The 17,767-nt window shown below is 37.5% G+C and overlaps 1 protein-coding gene across 3 annotated transcripts in view; it reads left to right on the top strand.

The window, feature by feature from the left end:
• LOC104359009 (CD2 associated protein) overlaps positions 1–17,767 on the top strand; it is an 87,470-nt gene that overhangs the window by 67,239 nt on the left and 2,464 nt on the right. For 2 of the 3 annotated variants that reach the window (XM_042803546.1, XM_033005036.2), the window contains 6 exons: positions 2,690–2,849; positions 7,353–7,495; positions 13,823–13,938; positions 14,785–14,871; positions 15,506–15,690; positions 16,687–16,750. In XM_042803546.1, coding sequence (XP_042659480.1) covers positions 2,690–2,849; positions 7,353–7,495; positions 13,823–13,938; positions 14,785–14,871; positions 15,506–15,690; positions 16,687–16,750 — 755 coding nt within the window. The remainder of the gene's footprint in view (positions 1–2,689; positions 2,850–7,352; positions 7,496–13,822; positions 13,939–14,784; positions 14,872–15,505; positions 15,691–16,686; positions 16,751–17,767) is intronic. The other variant, XM_042803547.1, reaches the window with a different exon arrangement.

Raw genomic sequence — 17,767 nt, 5'->3', positions numbered from 1 at the left:
CAAACATGCTGGTTGGGTCTTAAGGAAGAAATTCTGATGTTACTGCAGCTTAGCCATATTACAAAAACATACTCTGTTCAGTGAACAGTGAACTGTGGCTGACCACGGCTAAACGGGATTTCAACAAGTAAGCCTGCTCGATGGGTTTCATGGCTTCCTTGGGCAGTTTTTATAATGCACATTTTAAACAAAGCATGTTCTCAGGTGTTCCATAGGAAGAATACTTGTTAAGATCACCTATGGTTCCTCTGCGTATAAGCGAACAAATTCTTATCTGTTGGAACAGAATCTTCAGGTGTGAATTGAGATCAACTCAATGATTCTAGAAATTCTGATCACTTGGCTCTAAGTTTATTTAAACTGAAGTAAGTTTCATTTTAGACTTGTTCTGTTTCTACTGATGTATTAACCTTTACATAGTTGAGCTCAATTGCTCATGAGGAATATATGAAAAAAAAGTGACACCATCCAAAACTCTTAGGAACATCAAAGGTTCTAAAAAATTAAGTGCAGTAGAGAACTGTCCTTTACTGCGGTACAGCAAATGATGGAGGAAAATCTTTTATTCAGTTGAAGGTCAGGTCTTAAAAGTTACATATTTGGATAGCAGTAGTGTTTTACTAGAAGAAATGTCCATTTATCAGTGCAGTTTTACTTGTAGAAAAATAACCATGTTGATACTAATGGTTAAATTCATTACATATGAAATTGTACTGTAATTAGTTTTTTTTAAAAAAAATTGAGCAGCTCTAATCACAAGCTATCAAACCATCAATTTTTTTTAATGCCTATTGGGAGACTAATAAATCTGCCTTTAATTGAAATCTAAAATTGATGAAAAATGGAAAGCAGCAGTCCTACAAGAATTTCTGTATTTATAGGGAAGGACACTTAGTGGTATCATGTAGAAATTTTTGTCTAGTCTAAATGTCTTCAGATCAGTATTTTTATTTCCATTACTAAACTGCTCATTTTTAGCCAACCCTCATCTTTATTGTAGAGCAAAAACCAAAAGACGCATGCCATTTTATCCAGCAGAATTGTCTGATTTTTGTGCTCATGGTGAATCTTGACCTTTGGTATTAACTTTTTCCACTTAGCTGTGAATGGTTTTTATATTCAGATTTTGAGTGGGAGTCATTGAAGGGAAAAGTGACACATGTTAATTCAGGGATACAATTTGACAGCATTTTTTCTGCCCTGTTTATGAATTCACTTATTCTTAAAAACAAAAGACATAATTCTCAACTTGTGTTCAGCATAGCTAAAAACAAGCTCATTGATCTTCAGTAATACTAACTGCTGCTGGGCATTTAAAATGTAGATCTTGTGGATAGGGTCTGCAGGCAGAAGTGGCTAGCGCTATTAACAGGCTGTTTTACACAGAACAGTCAGCACCACCATGTGGCAAAATCCTTCCACTGCTTCAGTATTTTATTTTTTCAGTACTAAGAGAGACTGGAACAGGATGCCAACCAGTTTGGTTTTTGTTCATATCTCCTCCTAAGTTTCAAACGTCCCAAAGTAGGAAGACAGTTCTGCCCTGAATAATGCTTTTTTTGCAGAAGTATCTCTGTGATCTGTTTGCTTCCAAGTATTCCTGTGGAAGAAAATCAGTGTTTTCCCATTTTGCAGGTGGAGGGCTGACACTCAACAGCTGCAAGACTTGTCCAAAGGAAGTCAGTGATAGACCTGGCAGTTCAGGCACTTAGCTGGGGTGGAGCTGAATCAAATTTCCAACCCTACTCTCAAATCCATAGCATATGTAAAGGTTTTACACTAGACCAATACTTGGCTAAAAGCAAAGGAGGGGAGAATGGGGAGAGTCAAAGCTGAAGATTAGTCTCTCCATCCCAGTTTACTGATTTACTGCCCTGTAAAGGCAGAGACGGTAAAGGACTAACTCCTTACTGTAACCTAGCAATAATCTTCTAAAGCCTCAGTACTTTTATGCGTGGTTGACTGAGCTGTAGCATAGTTTTACAAGGAAAAGTAGGTGGTATACTCTGGATATCCCACAGGGTGTGATTAGGGACCATGGGTTAGAAGACTATTCAGCTAACATTTGTGAAGCAGCTTGAATTTTTCAGCATCCCATATGTTATATGTCAGCTCCTCTGAACAGTGTTCAATTAGGTCATGCAGTCATTGAACAATAAATTTAACTTCTTTATTTGATTATCCATACTTAATTTTTATCTCGAATTTATAGGAAGATAGACTTTATCTAAAATAAATTCTGTTGCTCATCAGATAAATACTATTTTTTTTCTGCTTTTTTCTATAGAATTATACTGCTTGTGTGTATGGAAGAAGTCTAGTTACAACAAAATAAAAAACCCTTACCTTTTTAAGAGAAGATAAGGTGCATTCATAGAAAAGAGCAATAGCAGTACAGAGATTCTTGGCTCTTAGCTGTCATCTGCAGTGCAATTATGTGAATCCATAATTCCTCACTACTGTTTTATGTCAGTAGAAAGACATTTTGCTTTTAACATAATGGTTCTTAAGTTCAGATAAGTAGCTTGTGTGTTTTGATAAGGTATCACTTAAGACACTTGCATATCTATTTTTCACTTTGATCTTCAAAGAAAGTAATTCTGACAGCAGTTGCTTTCCAATTGATTAGCATTGTAAGAATTCTAGACAACATGAGGTTTTAAAATGTTACGGTGGCTTATTTTGTCAGATGAAAAAGGAACTTTGGATCAGAAGCCTTTGAAGCCACAAGCTCCTCAAGTACCACCCAAGAAGCCTATTCCTCCAAGCAAGACTAACAGCTTACTGAGAGCAGGACTTCTGCACCCAAAACGTCCAGATAAACCTGTTTTGCCATCATCTGTATCCAAGTCAGTGTAACTTAAATTGTATACGTGAAGTATATTTTACTTGGTTTGTTTGATCTTCCTTCATGGATGAGGTGGGAAGAAACATGTTTTAAGGGTGAAAAGGATGCAAGGATAAGTTTTGCCCTGCACCTACTAGTGTCTTGGTTCTCCAAATCATTATCAGTGTGAATTTCTAACTTTCTAATTCTTTGACACATTGAATCTATCCCAGAGTAAATGCTACAGCATAATTAACCATGGAGCGTATGAAGTTCCAAATCTGTGGATTGCTTTGCTTTAATGGAGAAATTGTAGCTACGTGTTGTGGTTTAGGCCTGATTGGCAGCCAACCACAATGCAGCACCTCTCTCTCCCTTCCCCTCCGGCAATGAGAAGGGACAGAGAGCCAGGCCTGGGGTTCAAGATAGGACTGGGATGGGGAAAAATCCCCCTTTTATGATCGCGAGCAAAAGGCAGACTCGTTAGGGGAAGAAAAAAAAAGAACATACATTTATTACAGATACTAACAACACATAACAGAGTAGGACAGTGAGAAGCATTGCCACATCTTGAGAACACCTTCCCCCCACCCCTCCCTTCTTCCCGGGCTCAGCTCTGCTCCCGATATCTCTACCTCCTCCCCCAGTGGCGCAGGGGCAGGGAATGGGGGGTGCAGTCAGCGCTGCCACTTCCTTCATGTTCGGTGAGGGGAGTGTCCGAAACTTGTTCCTCCTGCTCCATCGTGGTCCCCCTCTCACAGGAGACAGTCCTCCACAAACTTTCTCCGACTTGAATTCCCCCCATGGGCCGCAGCGTTCCCCACACTGCTCCATCATGGGTCACTAACTTCCTCTGACTGGATTCTCTCCCACGGCTGCAGCCCTTCCCGAGCTGCTCCAGCGTGGGACTCCCCCGCATGCTGCAATCCTCCCAGCACTGAATTACAGCAGCGGGGCTGCCTTTTCCCATGAGACCCCGGCCTTCTTCGGGCACAGAACCTTGATCAGCTCAGCCGAGCAGGAGCAACAGGCCGTAAATCAATGTCTGCTCCACCGTAGATCTTCATGGGTGGCAGGGGGGGGCCGCCCTGCCGTCTCACCACAGGATACAGGGGGGTCTCTGCTCCGGCACACCTCCCCCCCCTTTCTTCCTCCGTTCCTCCACTGACCTTGGTGTTCATGCAGCTGCAGCAACTCTTCCTCACCAGTCCCCCTGCCCGTCACCACGTCCCTTCTTAAATACGTTATCGCAGAGGTGCAGCCGATTGGCTCAATTTCCCAAACAGAAGTGGAGCTGACGTGGAGCTGGGGGAGCTTTGAGAAGCTTCTCACAGGGGGCTGCCCCTATAGCCCCCTCCCCTGTCACCAAAAAACTCCACCACTCACTCAACCCAGGACACTACAACAGCAGTAGGGTGTAAAAGAATCTGTGGACATGGCACTTGAGAATTATTATTGTGTTGGAAATAAATTAAATTTGAGCTGCATCAACATGCAGTGTTTCAGCACTTTCTATAGAATAAGGTAGGTGGAAAGGAAGAGTTGAGCACAGTTGGTACCTGTGCTAAAGGTACTCAGTGTTGCTCTTGTGCTCTTCTGGGGACGAAAGCACTTATTACAGAACCACATCCAGGCTCTGTACTCTGTCTTGAGTATTCTCAGTTGAGTTACTGGACAAGTAGGGAGGGTAATAGCAAGTAATCGGTCACTATTTTCTTTTAGATCCACTTTTAAAAAAAAAATTTTCTCATGAGTTTGAAACAATTATTTATGGTGTCTCACTAAAACTAATTTTACATCAGTACAATCCCACACACAGTTTTCCTTTCTGTCTCCATCAAAGTATTTTCTAGATCTTTACCTGTCAGCAGTTTATTTACAGTTTTGGGTAACTGTCCGTTTGGGATGTTTAGCTGACTTGAAAGAACTGTGAGAAAGTAAGGTCATTATGCACTTGGCCTTGTACAAATAAAGGAACCGACAGCTGCTACATCAAAGAGCTTGCACCTTAAATACCTGCAAAGATACATGGTGGCAACAAGCATTTGTCAAAGTTTATTATTTTACAGCAGGTTTTGCATAGCTGAACTAAAAGGAGGAATATCTAAAGGGAGAAAACAGTGAGGAGGAGGGCAGTGGGGAAAGGGAGTGTGGCTAAGGCACACAGTTTGCATGATTGACTCCAACAGGGATCAGCTGCCTCTGATCGTGCCCTGCATAGCCCTGGGAACATTGGATTGCCTGACTGAAGAGTTAGACCATTGCCATGTTACTTCTCTTTAGGTTTTCAGTATGTAATTGTGTATATCACTTGGTATTTTGGAGAATTTCTCAAATAAATATTTTTATATATATATTTATTTTTTTAAACCACAAGTCATGTTCGCCTGTTTTAGAAAATAATTATGGCTATAGAGAGATACACATGTGCAGTTAAATAGAGGTCTGTAGTAAACTGCGGTCCTTTAATAATTGAAAACTTTAAATCTATGGGGTATTTAAATGTTTAAATAGCTGAAAGTTTAGCACTGTTGTAGGAAGATAAGGCTGCTATCTCTTTTTCTACTGCAATAAAACTTCCCAATAAAGGATTTGGGAGATGAGGCAGTGACAGGGACACACTGAAGCTGACAACTGGTCCATTTATATACTTTATATATAGCACATACAGGACAACCAGGTGATCATGCCCAGTCAGCATGGGTTTATGAAAAGTGGGTCCTGCTCGACTAACCTGATCTCCTATGACAAGGTGACCTGCTTAGTGGATGAGGGAAAGGCTGCGGATGTTGTCTACTTGGGCTTCAGTAAAGCTTTTGATACCATTTCCCACAGCATTCTCCTGGAGAAACTGGCTACTCATGACACGGATGAGTGTCCTCTTTGCTGGGTAAAAAACTGGCTGGATGGCTGAGCCCAAAGAGTGGTGATGAATGGAGTTAAATCCAGTTGGCGGCCGGTCACCAGGGCTCAGCATTGCGGCCAGTTCTGTTTAATATCTTTTTTAATGATCTGGACAAGGGGATCGAGTTCCCCCTCAGTGAGTTTGTAGACAACAGCAACTTGGACGGGAGTGTTGATCTGCTTGAGAGTAGGAAGGGTGTCCAGGGGGGATCTGGACAGGCTGGATCAGTGGGCCAAGGCCAAGTGTATGAGGTTCAACAAGGCTTAGTGCCAGGTCCTGCACTTGGGTCGCAACAACCCCATCCAGTGCTACAGGCTTGGGGAAGAGTGGCTGGAAAGCTGCCTGGCAGAAAAGGACCTGGGGGTATTGGTCAAAAGCTGGCTGATTATGAGCTAGCAGTGTGCCCAGGTGGCCAAGAAGGCCAACAGCATCCTGGCTTCTATCAAAAATAGTGGCCAGCAGGACTAGGGAAGCGATTGTCCCCCTGTACGCGGCACTAGTGAGGCTGCACCTTGAATACTGGGTTCAGTTTTGGGCCGCTCACTACACAAAATAGAAAATGGGGGGGTTCTGGAGCATGTCCAGAGAAGGGCAATGTGCTGCAGGGTCTAGATCACAAGTCTTATGAGGAGCGGCTGAGGGAACTGGGGTTGTTCAGAAAGGAGGCTCAGGTGAGACCTTATTGTTCTCTACAATTACCTGCAAGGAGGTTGTAGTGGGGTGAGTGTTGGTCTCTTTTCCCAAGTAACAAGTGATAGGACAAGAGGAAATGGCCTCAAGTTGAGCCAGGGGAGGTTTAGATTGGATATTGGGAAAAATTTCTTCACCCAAAGAGTTGTCAAGCATTGGAAAAGGCTGCCCAGGGAAGTGGTTGAGTCACCCTCCTTGGAGAGATTTAAAAAGGAGTGTAGACGTGGTGCTTAGGGACATGGTTTAGCGGTAGCCTTGGCTGTGTGAGGTTAACAGTTGATGATCTTAAAGGCCTTTTGCAACCTAAACGATTCTATGATTGTATTTTTATGCTGCAGCATAAATGATGGCAAGAATTGTAAAGGAAAATGTCATCTGTTCTTTTTGTGTGTGTGTGTGTTTAGAGTTTGTTGTTCTTTTGAATCTAGATAATGTGACCAGACATGCAAAGAATGCATGGTAGAAAAAACCCCATGTATACAAGGTACTTTATTCTATACCCATAAAGAAATAACTTGTTCTTAGCATCTTTATTTTCTGTACAGGAAAGTTTTGATGTCAAGGAGTCTGAATGTGTTTCTTAATATTTCAAGAGATACTACTAAAGGTGCTATTAATCTCTCTTGTTTTCTGTTGCACTGTAGTATTTTACATATAAGTGCCAAAATATGCCCTGTCGGAAAAGTTTTGGATTATTTCTACAAGGGGATTGTACATGTTTGTCAATGTTCTGCAACAGCTGAAACAGAAGAATTTGCTTTTATAGGACTAGAATTGCTCTCCAAAACGCTTGATTTTAAGCAAGGCTTTAGAAAATTATAATATCTACTGAAATATTTCAGTTTCCTTCTAATTATTGGTATGTTTCCCTTGTAAACTATTTAATCTCTTGACTAGGTATGTCTTGTCATTTTTTTTTTCTTACTACAGATCTAATGGAGAAATTGTTTCTCTTCGACCAAAATCTGAAGTTGAGCCAGTAGCAAAACCAAAGTTAGACTCTGAACCATTACCACTTAGACCAAAATCAGTAGAGGTAGATTCACTTGTGGTAAAGAGCTCTAAAGAATCAGGTAAGAAAAGAGCAAAATGTTCTTATTTGGGTCTTCCTGTTTGGATCATAGTATTTACAGCCTTAAAACAAGGGTTTTTTGAAGTCATTTACTCAAAATGCCACAGAGGGCAATTATGCCTGTTCAGCAGAAAGTATGTTTTTCAAACTGCTGTAGGTAGCTGAAGGTAAGAGCCAGCAAGCAATGAACAGATGTCAGGAGGCTGTTCGGAGGTAATTGATGAGCTCTGTGTTGTAATAGATGACAGGAAGGGAGAAAGGTAACAGTTTGTTCTGATTGGAAAGCATGGGGTTTTGCTACTACTTTTATCTTGCATTTTTATTAAATTGTTTTTCTTACTGACTGGTTCTGTTTGTTCTGTTCTTTCATTTCAGAGAACTTTTGCTTTTCTAGCTAACTCGTGTTTTTTTAGTAATTCCGTTACCTTCAGCATTCTGTGATTACGTTCATAGCTATTCTAGATGATGACTTCATCATACCATAAATTTGGGCCAGCATGGAGCATTGTACATTTGAATTTCATGCTTGTAGCTTTGTTTAATGCACCTTGAGCCAAATCTGGCATCTCTTTAAATCTAAATTTGTCCAGTGAAGTGCTTGATACTGGTTAAAGCACCCACATTGGTGATCAGGCTCTGTGAATTATTATGTAGTTAACTTTTGTCCTTTACTTGACAGCACAACTGATTTCAGTTTTCTCTGTGCCTCTTAGGCAGAGATCATGTGCTGTGGGCATATTTTTTAAAAACTCTAAATTCTTTTTATTGTATGATTAACCACTGCAGAAAAAGCGTTAGTGAATTGTACCTGCAGTGTTTGACTTGCATGTCTCAAATGCAACCTTTCATCTCAGAGAAGTTTTTAGTAGTAATACGTTTTGAAATAGTGTAACTTGATTTCTTCTTTTTTTTTAGGCCAATTATGATATTCAGGTTGTAGAATAGTTGGTCCTAAAGTGTAATAAATTCATGAAAGAGTATTCCTGATTTTTTCCATTAAGAATTTTAAAATGTGCTTCTAAGTTTAAATGGTTTGTATGAAGAAAAGTTAGTTTTTTAATACAGAAGTTATATTTTCCTGAGCCACAGAAAGCTAGACTTCAATGGGTATTAAAATATCCTGGAAATACTACAGATATTATCAGTGTTACCCTAAAGTATTTATAAATTCTTTTTTTTTATTCCCCAGTAAAATCTATGCATATGCTGTGATATGTCTTGTTTTAAAGGTTTTGAATTGGCAGTTTAACTATTCCCACTATTTAAAGATGAGTTTGAGTAAGGGTACAGAAGACACACTTTCAGGCCAAAATAAGCTGAGAGATGAGTGATGCACAACCTAGCCTTAAAAATGTAAGCCTTGTCCTACTGCTCCAATGTTTGTCTCTAGGATTGTGCTAGATGTGTTACTGCATAGCATAGTGTTATTTGTCCTCAGGAAAAAACTCCCCATGAAAACATATGGAATGTCTTTTTTTTTTTTTCCCTTTAGGTGCAGTTATCTTGACATATTTAATAACCAGAATGGCAACATAGTAGCTGTGATATTAGGTATTCATATATAATAAAAAGCTTAAATTTATACCAATTTAGTAAAACAATAAAAGCGTATGAATTCTGATTTGATAACATAAGATTTTACAGGCTCATAGAGAAACTCAAGGGTTTAGTACCTAGATGGGGCAGGGGACAGGGGTGCATTACAAGCAAGTGGGAGAGGTCTGCTCTGTGGTCCTGGTTTGTTGCACAGCAAGCGAAGGAGACTTAGGCAGTCTGTGTGGGGATGCAGCACTGCCTGGTGTCAAGGAACTGCTATTTAAGGAAAGCTTCAAAAATCCTCCATTATGTAAAGCTGCCCTTGTTTAAAACAATTTGCATAAGTCACTTATAGTTTTACTGCTATTGTGAAGAGAGACTAGTCCAAATTCCTGCCAGTAAAATGTGATGAATCTCATGCTTTATGTCTCTGTGTGTGTTCTGCTACTAAAGATGTAATACTGCATGCAGCAGATACGGCTATATAAAGCTCCAAAGATGCTGGGTCCTTACATAGTTTAAGAATGTTTGATCTTACAAAAACTAGAATAGATACTGAACATGGGGGGAAATGTATGGCTGGGGTTGGCAACTGTGTTACCAAAGTCCCTTTTTCCCTTCCCCCACCTCCATTTAGGTTGAGAATCTGAAGTGAATGAATTTTTAGAAAACCAATTTCGTAAAGTATAGGTCTTATTTTTTGCAACTTAATGATCAAATTAAGTGTGGTGTAGGTTGAGCCACCTTCAATTTAGCCCAAGAAGAATTTAGCTGTAAATATTCTGTATCTATAGGAAAAAACCCCATCCCATACTAAAATTAGGCCCCTCAGCTGTCAGATAAGGACAAATACTCAAAAACATTCAGAAACATTGATCATGTTGAAATACCTCCTCCTGAAGCTTTATTTGAAAAATCGCACAAATGTTTCTCTGTTCGGTTAGAATTAAAGTACTGTAAAAGACTAAAGATGTAATACTAGCATGCTGAACATGTAAAGTGATTCCGTTTCTTCTACAAATGTTTCTTTTTCCTGCTTTGTAAAATAATTTTTTTGTTCAGAATCTTTTTCTAGACATTCCTCTCCTTGACTTTTCTTTCCAGATTTTGTTTCCTATCCTGTTTGCCATGTTTCCCTTCTTACGTGTCAGGAAATTACCCTACCCTTCTCCATTTTGGTAAGATCAATCTATAAGGAAATCCAAATGCTTTATACCATACACATAGCCTCTTCTTAACGTCATAAACGTAATTTTCAGTTGCAGTTATTGATACTAAAATTTTTCAGTTTCAATTTGAAATGCTTTTTTTTGTTTGTTTAAATGCCTGTTTTCCTTAGCTGCTAAAGAAGTTATTTTGAGTGTACTTTCCAGTTAGAAACTTGTGGGGATTAAAAAAAATAAATATATATATAAGAAAAACTTCACAGTCCAGATATTGATAAGCCAAACCTAGTGTTTCTAGTGAAATGTGTTCACTATAACACAAATGTGTTATAGCACTGCTGGTGTATATAGTTTGAATGGATTTATCTTTTTGTATACACAAATTATGCAGTTATAAAGCCTTTAGGCACAGAGTCCAGTAGTGTTGGCTATTTAGTATCATCTTGTAAGATAGTTTTTTTGAAAGTTACTTATTGGGTACATGCTTAATTGTAGCAAATACCTTATTATTGCTTGACTACAAATTTAAATATTCTTAAGCTTCTATCTGTCCTCTAAATTTTTGGGGTGCAATCTCAGCAAGACAAATAACAGGAAACAGTGTTGTGATCTTCTCTTACTCTACAGATTAACGTGAGGTCTTGTCTAGTAAAATACTGGGTATGTTTCACTTCTGTCATGGGTTTTTTAAACTCCAGCCACATAAGATACTGGAACCACCATTTCTTTAGACACCCCTTCAGCTTTGCTTCATTTTGTGAAGGCTTTTTAAGACAAACTACTATGAATACACTTGTAGCATTCACAAATCATAACAAAACCTCTCAGCTAATTGTATCTGTTAAAGCTCCTAACAGTTCTGTCATGGATCCATGTTAAGCTTGCAGAAGAGACATTTCTAATAGTCTTTCTTAAGTAACTGTTTAAGCTTAGCTCATTTTTCTAGAAGGAAGGGTGATCTTGCTCAGCCTTAAAATAAGTTTTTGACTCAAATTATCCCCATGTGTATGCTATTATTCTTTTGGCACTATGATGGGATTTCCTTTACCGATTACAGGCTGTCTGTAAGAAAGTTAATTGATCAATCACATTGTTGATTGAAATGGTTGTAAAATGTGAACTTTCAGTGGATTTCATCAGTATCTCTATTGGTGTAAGTTGGGCCAAGCTTTCTCCTAAAATAAATAAGAATGCTGTTTAAAAAGAAAAACAAACAGAGAAAACCCTTGAACCCACAATAAAACAAACAAAACCACCACCAACAAAACCACCAACCCGAATCCCCACCAGCCTGTTTTTATTTCTTCCCTATACCAAAGCAACAAAACGGAAAGATAAAAAGGCAAATGCACGTACAGTCAGAATTCCCTCTGACTGTAATGTGCTGGTAATATTTTAATGCTGAGCAGCTGTTTCAGGTGTAGCAATTTCCTTTAGAAGCTCTTAGAAATAGGAAAAAAATCTGGCTTTAGTGTCATCCCACCATTTATATTTAAAATCTATACAATTCAAGACTATAACAGTCTTCATCTTCAAGCCTTGTCAAATACTGTGGTTTGTCTGTTTTTGCGTTTTTTTGTTGTTGTTTTGTTGTGGGGTTTTTTTGTTTGTTTGTTTTTTTTTTCTTTTTTAGAAGTACACATTATTCTTAATATGTTCTTAATATGCCCAATGTTTACTTTGTTCATGGAGACAGGGCTGGCATTACAAACATAACTCAATTTACAATTCTTATTTAAATTTACTTCCAAATGATTTGTCACTTCTGCAGAATGACAAAAGGGGGATTATTTAAAGGTGAAAATTACTGAGATGGGGGAAGAGGCATATAATATGTTTTTTTTTTTTCTGCCTTCTTGTTACCTTTTTAATAATACCTAACGTAAATCCTGATTTACATTTTGGCATGAGTTAGTGCTCTGGGATTACTGATAGTTATATAAAGAACGTGAAGATATACCCCTTGGTCACTCTTGCTTGACTTCTAATAAGTTAAATATTTTATTGGCACAGACTACAAGAAAAATACTTTCATAGTTATTTATTTCTCCCTCATCCTCTTTTCCGTCAGCCACTTGCCATTCATCACTCTTCTATTTCTTCCCTCTTTGTTTTTCTTCCCCCCTTTTTTTTAATTAAAAATATAATTACATGTTTACAAAAGACTTTCTTTAAATTCTCTCTAATGAAATTAAAAAGCAGCAAAACTGTTTGCTAACAGATAGTGTTAATAAATTCTTGCATTTCAACAAGACAACAGGTGATGTAGTTATGTCCAGGGATGTCCGAAAGATGTGAATATTATAAGGACTTCAAGGATAGTAAAGAAGAGTAGAAGACATTAAAATCAGTTAAAACATTCAGTGGAAAACTTAGTTCCTACAGATAAATTAGCTTTATCAGTACATGAGTAAAATTTGGATTAATCAGATGATTTTAAGTCATCTGAACACTGAATTGGTATGAATGGTTTGTCTTGGTGTTCTTAGGGCTTTTTTTTCTTATCTGACCTCTTACTCTAGGTTCAAAATGAATGCGAAAATAGCTGCTTTTTGAGAAATTGTAATGCTACGTAAAAGTCAGAATTCACAAAAAATAATCAAAAAAACTTCCCCCAAAACCTTGAATATTATTTTTGGTGCCCATAGAAGTGCTATGTGGCATTTTAGTTGAACATTTAGAGTCTCTAGAATAAGTCTAATAAATTTTGGGTTGTAAAATGTTATATAATATCCATAATCTTATGTCAGTGCTTAAATAAATAACCCCCCCCCCCCCCATCTCATTACATATCTGTTGGCAGGTAAGTATTTTTGTGGAGAAGTGGTTAAGAAGTTCAGTTGTTAACTAGGTGAAGTACGTACTTAGATTAGCTATGTTCTGTTCTTTGTATTAATAGTTTTTTTCCTTAAGGTTGCCTCTTCCCATAAAACATAAAGAATTTCTACTAATCTAAGGGAGTTTACCTAGAGCATAAAGAGACTAATGAATAGAGAGATCTACATGTTTTAAAAAGTATGAGAATGGAGTTCTGAAATGTTTTATTACAGACTTTAGGAAGTTGTGCATTTTCTTAAGATGAAGTGCTACATATAAAAAAACACCCTGCACAAAAATATTCGCAGTTAATGTCTTGTTAACTTGCTTTCACCAATATGTGGATGTGTACTTTACCATGTTGCTTTTATTTTTGTCTTAGTCACTAAACTTAGATTTTCATGCTTTTCCTGCTAGTTTAGTGGCAAGAAAATATGCTCTCTTCAATAGTTGAATATGGCACTTCTCAAGAAAAATATCATAAATATATTTTTCTGCAGATATTTGTTAGGTCTGGTTTATGCTGCCATGTTACTGCAGCACTTCTTCTGTTGAGAACTTGAACTTAAATGTTAGTTGAAATCAATCTTTATTTTTTTTAAAGGGGGAAAATACGGTTTCCCGGATATGTTAGTCATGTAGTTGTTTCTTGTGGCTCATGTTATATATTCTGAAAATCTTTGAAACAATAAAAATTCTGATATATTCTTTCTTTTGTTTGTTTTTGTTTTAAGATAAAAAAGTGATATAAAAGAACACAGCAAAACCTTCTGATCTTGATGGGGGTCTGTGTTTTCATCTTTTTCTAGACCTGTTAAGCTTTGATGATGTAATAGCTACCTCAGATAATCTATCGCACCCTACTGCAAACCGACCCAAGATGCCTGGTAGGAGGCTGCCTTCACGTTTCAATAGCAGTAGTCCTGTGAGTATATCGGGTGTGTTTTCCTGATAGTGAACTATGAATTAACTTCCCAGGAAACAGGATTGCACTGGGGAAGTCTTGTGAACCCTTGACAGCAAAATGCCACAGGGGTTCAATTCCTATAGACTTTGCCAACAGAAATACCCAATCCCAGGAGGGAGGTGTATGTAACAGAAACAATGCGACTGCGTTGCAGCTGAAAGAGTCTTTCTGTTTTGTGGTGTATTGCTGCAGTAAGTACTCAGCTCTTCTGGCATTATCGATGATGGAACGGGTGTTGTGCATATGCACAACTGTGGAAGTGTTCTTAGTGTCTTACAAGCCTAACAATATATAGTCTTTCGCCACAGCAAATTTGTAATTTAATGTTGCTATAATGCAGGACTTGTGATCTCATGTGCTGAGATGCGAGATCGTCAGATCATGAGAGCCAGGTGGTGCAGAGTCCTTGAAATCAATGTATATCATGAGATGTGGTATAGTTCAGTCAAGCCAGTTACCATCGACAGTTTATGCCTGTTAATGTTTGTGTTTTATAGAAGCACCTACAGGCTCCCAAAAGCATCAAGGACTTGTTAAGTACTGAAGAGATGCTTGAAAATCCTACCCAAGGTTTCTGTGTTTGATTTAAACTCAGCTGAATGAGTGTTGCAGGGAAGGAAAGTTTCTGACTGGCAGGGAAAGAAAATTATAGTAGTCTAGCAATCTAAGTGTGGGGGTTATTTTTTTTTTCTTTTGCTATTGCATCTTTAAAAATATGTGGCAATTCTTTTTTTAATCTAGTTTTTTAATTTATTTTTTCTAAATTGTGAAAACCTTTTCATTTTTTTATGAATGGATTACCAGGCAAGTCAAAATGTGAGTCCAGAAAAAATTTTGAAGGTTCAGAAAGAAGAAGAAAGTGCCAAACCAAAGCCAGTTGAGACAAAAAAGGTATGATACCAATGAGCTAGATAAGTGCCAGACAGCTAGGTATTCTGTTCATCTTGCTCTTATTTCCAGAGTAGATTGATTTCAACCATGTAAATGATTACATTTAAATGCAAGTGAGCCATGCCATTTAGTATTAAGTTCATAGTAGAAATTTTAGTATAAAGTTAATTTATACCTATATACTATTATACTATACATTCATCAGTTCTGATGGAAACTGTTCTATCAGGTAGCATGAAACTATAGTGGTATTTCCAAAATAAGCTTAATGTCTTAGCCTTTAGTCTCCCAACAGATGAAACAACTGAGTAGATCAGAAAGGTGCACAAAAGATTGTTTATAATGAACCAATGGGCTCCATTAAATCACAAGGTTTTTTTAAAAGTGTAGAGAACTGCAGTGTAACTACTTTATGTAGTGACTACAGGAACTTCAGGGAAATCCTTAACAAAGAACCGTATAAAGAAACATACTACAGTAATCCCTTTGAACTCAATATTGTTTTTTATCTTTTGGGTAGAAAATTAAGGAAATTCCTGCACATGTAGCTCCCATACGGGTATAACTTGAATGCTGTAAGTGGTCAGTTCATAAAAATTTCATTTCTTAGTTTTTTACTGGTTTATTTTTTCAGCCATCTGCATTCAGTCCACCAATTCCATCTTCATCTCAGAGACCAAGTTCTGTTATACTCAACTTTTTTCCTGGCGACATCCAATTTAAAGGAGAAACAGATGATGAAAAGATTTCTGTGGAAGAGCTCAGGACTCAGATTAATGATTTGATGGGTTTAGTAGATGCACTGAAGAAAGAACATGGGTAAATATTTTCCTCAATCTGCAAAGGGATATATCTTCCAAATGTCTTTAATGCCAAACTTCTTAAAGATAAAAAGATATTCTATATTAATTTATTAATTCAGAACTTATTTCTTTAGAAGTTGATTGAAAAGATATCCTAAATACATACAAATTTGATGCCAGAGTACTTCTGTGAATTTGTACACATTTTTTCCTTCCTACTTTGCACTCCTTCATTCATTACAGCTTTTTGAAAATATTTCTTAAAGAGTTAGTACTTCCACTGTAAGGAAAAGTAGATAATTTTGGGGGTATTTAATGTAAGTATGTGTGCTGGCTTTGTGTAACACTGCACACAAGTAACTGCAATATTGACATGACTGGTAGTAAGGAAAGATATTACTGAGCTTTTCAAATTGATGATCAGGGTTTAGTCTTACAGCACGTTCATTTTGTCACTGTTTAAATGATTACTAGTGCTAATCAAACTGACTTTGAGTGACCTCTTGAGAGGGTATAAAGAATCAGGATCAGTTGGTCTCCAAAGCAAACTAGTGAATTATGAGTTCTGGAGATTAATGAACTAGTTTTTCATTGACTTGATGATAATTCCTATCTTGCCTGAGCATAGTTATGTAATAAAACATGTATTCTCAACAGTTTCTATTCTCTATGTAGAAGTTGCCAGGTTATTTTAGTTTAAATTCAACTCTCTAAGTAAAATAACAGTACAAATTTTTAAGTAGCCTACTTGAAAATGTGATTGTAAGTTAGGATAGGTGCATAGTGATAGGTAGGAAGTGTTGAGAGTTGATGGAAGCCTGTGGTCCAACAGATCTGAGTACCAGTCCACTAGAGGGCATGTACTTATATGTAAGATTTATAAGATGCATTGTCAGACAGTTATGTGAATTCCTTTTGTAAAATTTAAGCAAGACCTGTGCTTCTTGCTCTCAGTAATGTGAATTTTTTCCCCCCTTCTACCTTGTATTTCTGATATCTTAACTACTATTAGGAGAGAACTGGAAAAACTAAAGAAGGATTTGGAAGAAGAGAAGCTGTTGCGAAGTAATCTGGAGGTAATGTTAGCAATTTGTGGGGGGGAAGTTTAGAAGTATGCAGGCAGTGTTCTGGAATTTGACACCACAGACAAGTCTTAATGAACCTGCTCAACCTCTTTTTTTTTTTTTTTTTTTTCTTCTAATCACTGTGTTAGTGTATGGTTGAATGAATGCCTCACAAGGCAGTTGGATGTATACAGAAGAATCACAGTTCATCTTAGTTCAGCTTTTTTATCCCCCAAAATATTTTTTTAACAGTATGTATGGGTGTTGGGATGTGAGTTCAGTTTCGTGTTGCTTGATGCTGCTTTTTGCTAGAAATATGTCCAACTGAACATGTTCCAAGAGAGAAGAATAATACTTTGCTTTTGTAACATTGAAGGACTAATTTACCTTATGTAATCAAAAGAAAAACAGGGCAAAGCTAAACATTCCGAAACTTTTGATGAACTGTTTAAATATTAAGTAGATAATTTGCCGCAAGAACAGAATACATCTGAAAAATGTCCTTGGGAATTAATGCTACTCCTTTCAATTTATTGATGAAGGCTACCTGCATTATAATATGAGGCCATTAAGTAGTTAATAGGATTAGCTCATTGTAGAAAATTATTCCAGCCTGGTACAAAAGGGCATTTTATTTGTGAAATAGTACTTCTTACTGAATACAAAGATACTTTCAAAACTTGAGAAGAACTTCTGGTGAGTCCCTTTTTAATACGCTCTAAAGCAATCAGTGCAGTAGCCTTAAATATGCACTGGGGATGAAGAGGAGGTAGATTCCATATATACTCTAAATCCGTTTGAAGAAATAGAAATTAGTCATGACATGGTGTTTTGCATGAAGGCTGCTTTAAGAAGTTAGTCTGAGGTGATGATGCAGCGTTACGTGAGGACATGTCAAAGTAATTCCACAACCCAGCTTTGAAAGCTCTATTCAGAGTGAGTTTATCCAATAGGGTATTCCAGGACTAGAGGCAAATTTTAATGATTTTAAATTGTTTTTTGTTTAGCAATATGGTAGTATAAAATCAG

This window comes from Tyto alba, unplaced genomic scaffold (assembly GCF_018691265.1).
Source record: "Tyto alba isolate M040663 unplaced genomic scaffold, T.alba_DEE_v4.0 Super-Scaffold_40, whole genome shotgun sequence".
In the NCBI taxonomy this organism is placed as follows: Eukaryota; Metazoa; Chordata; class Aves; order Strigiformes; family Tytonidae; genus Tyto; species Tyto alba.
This window is presented reverse-complemented; position numbering and strand designations above follow the sequence as displayed.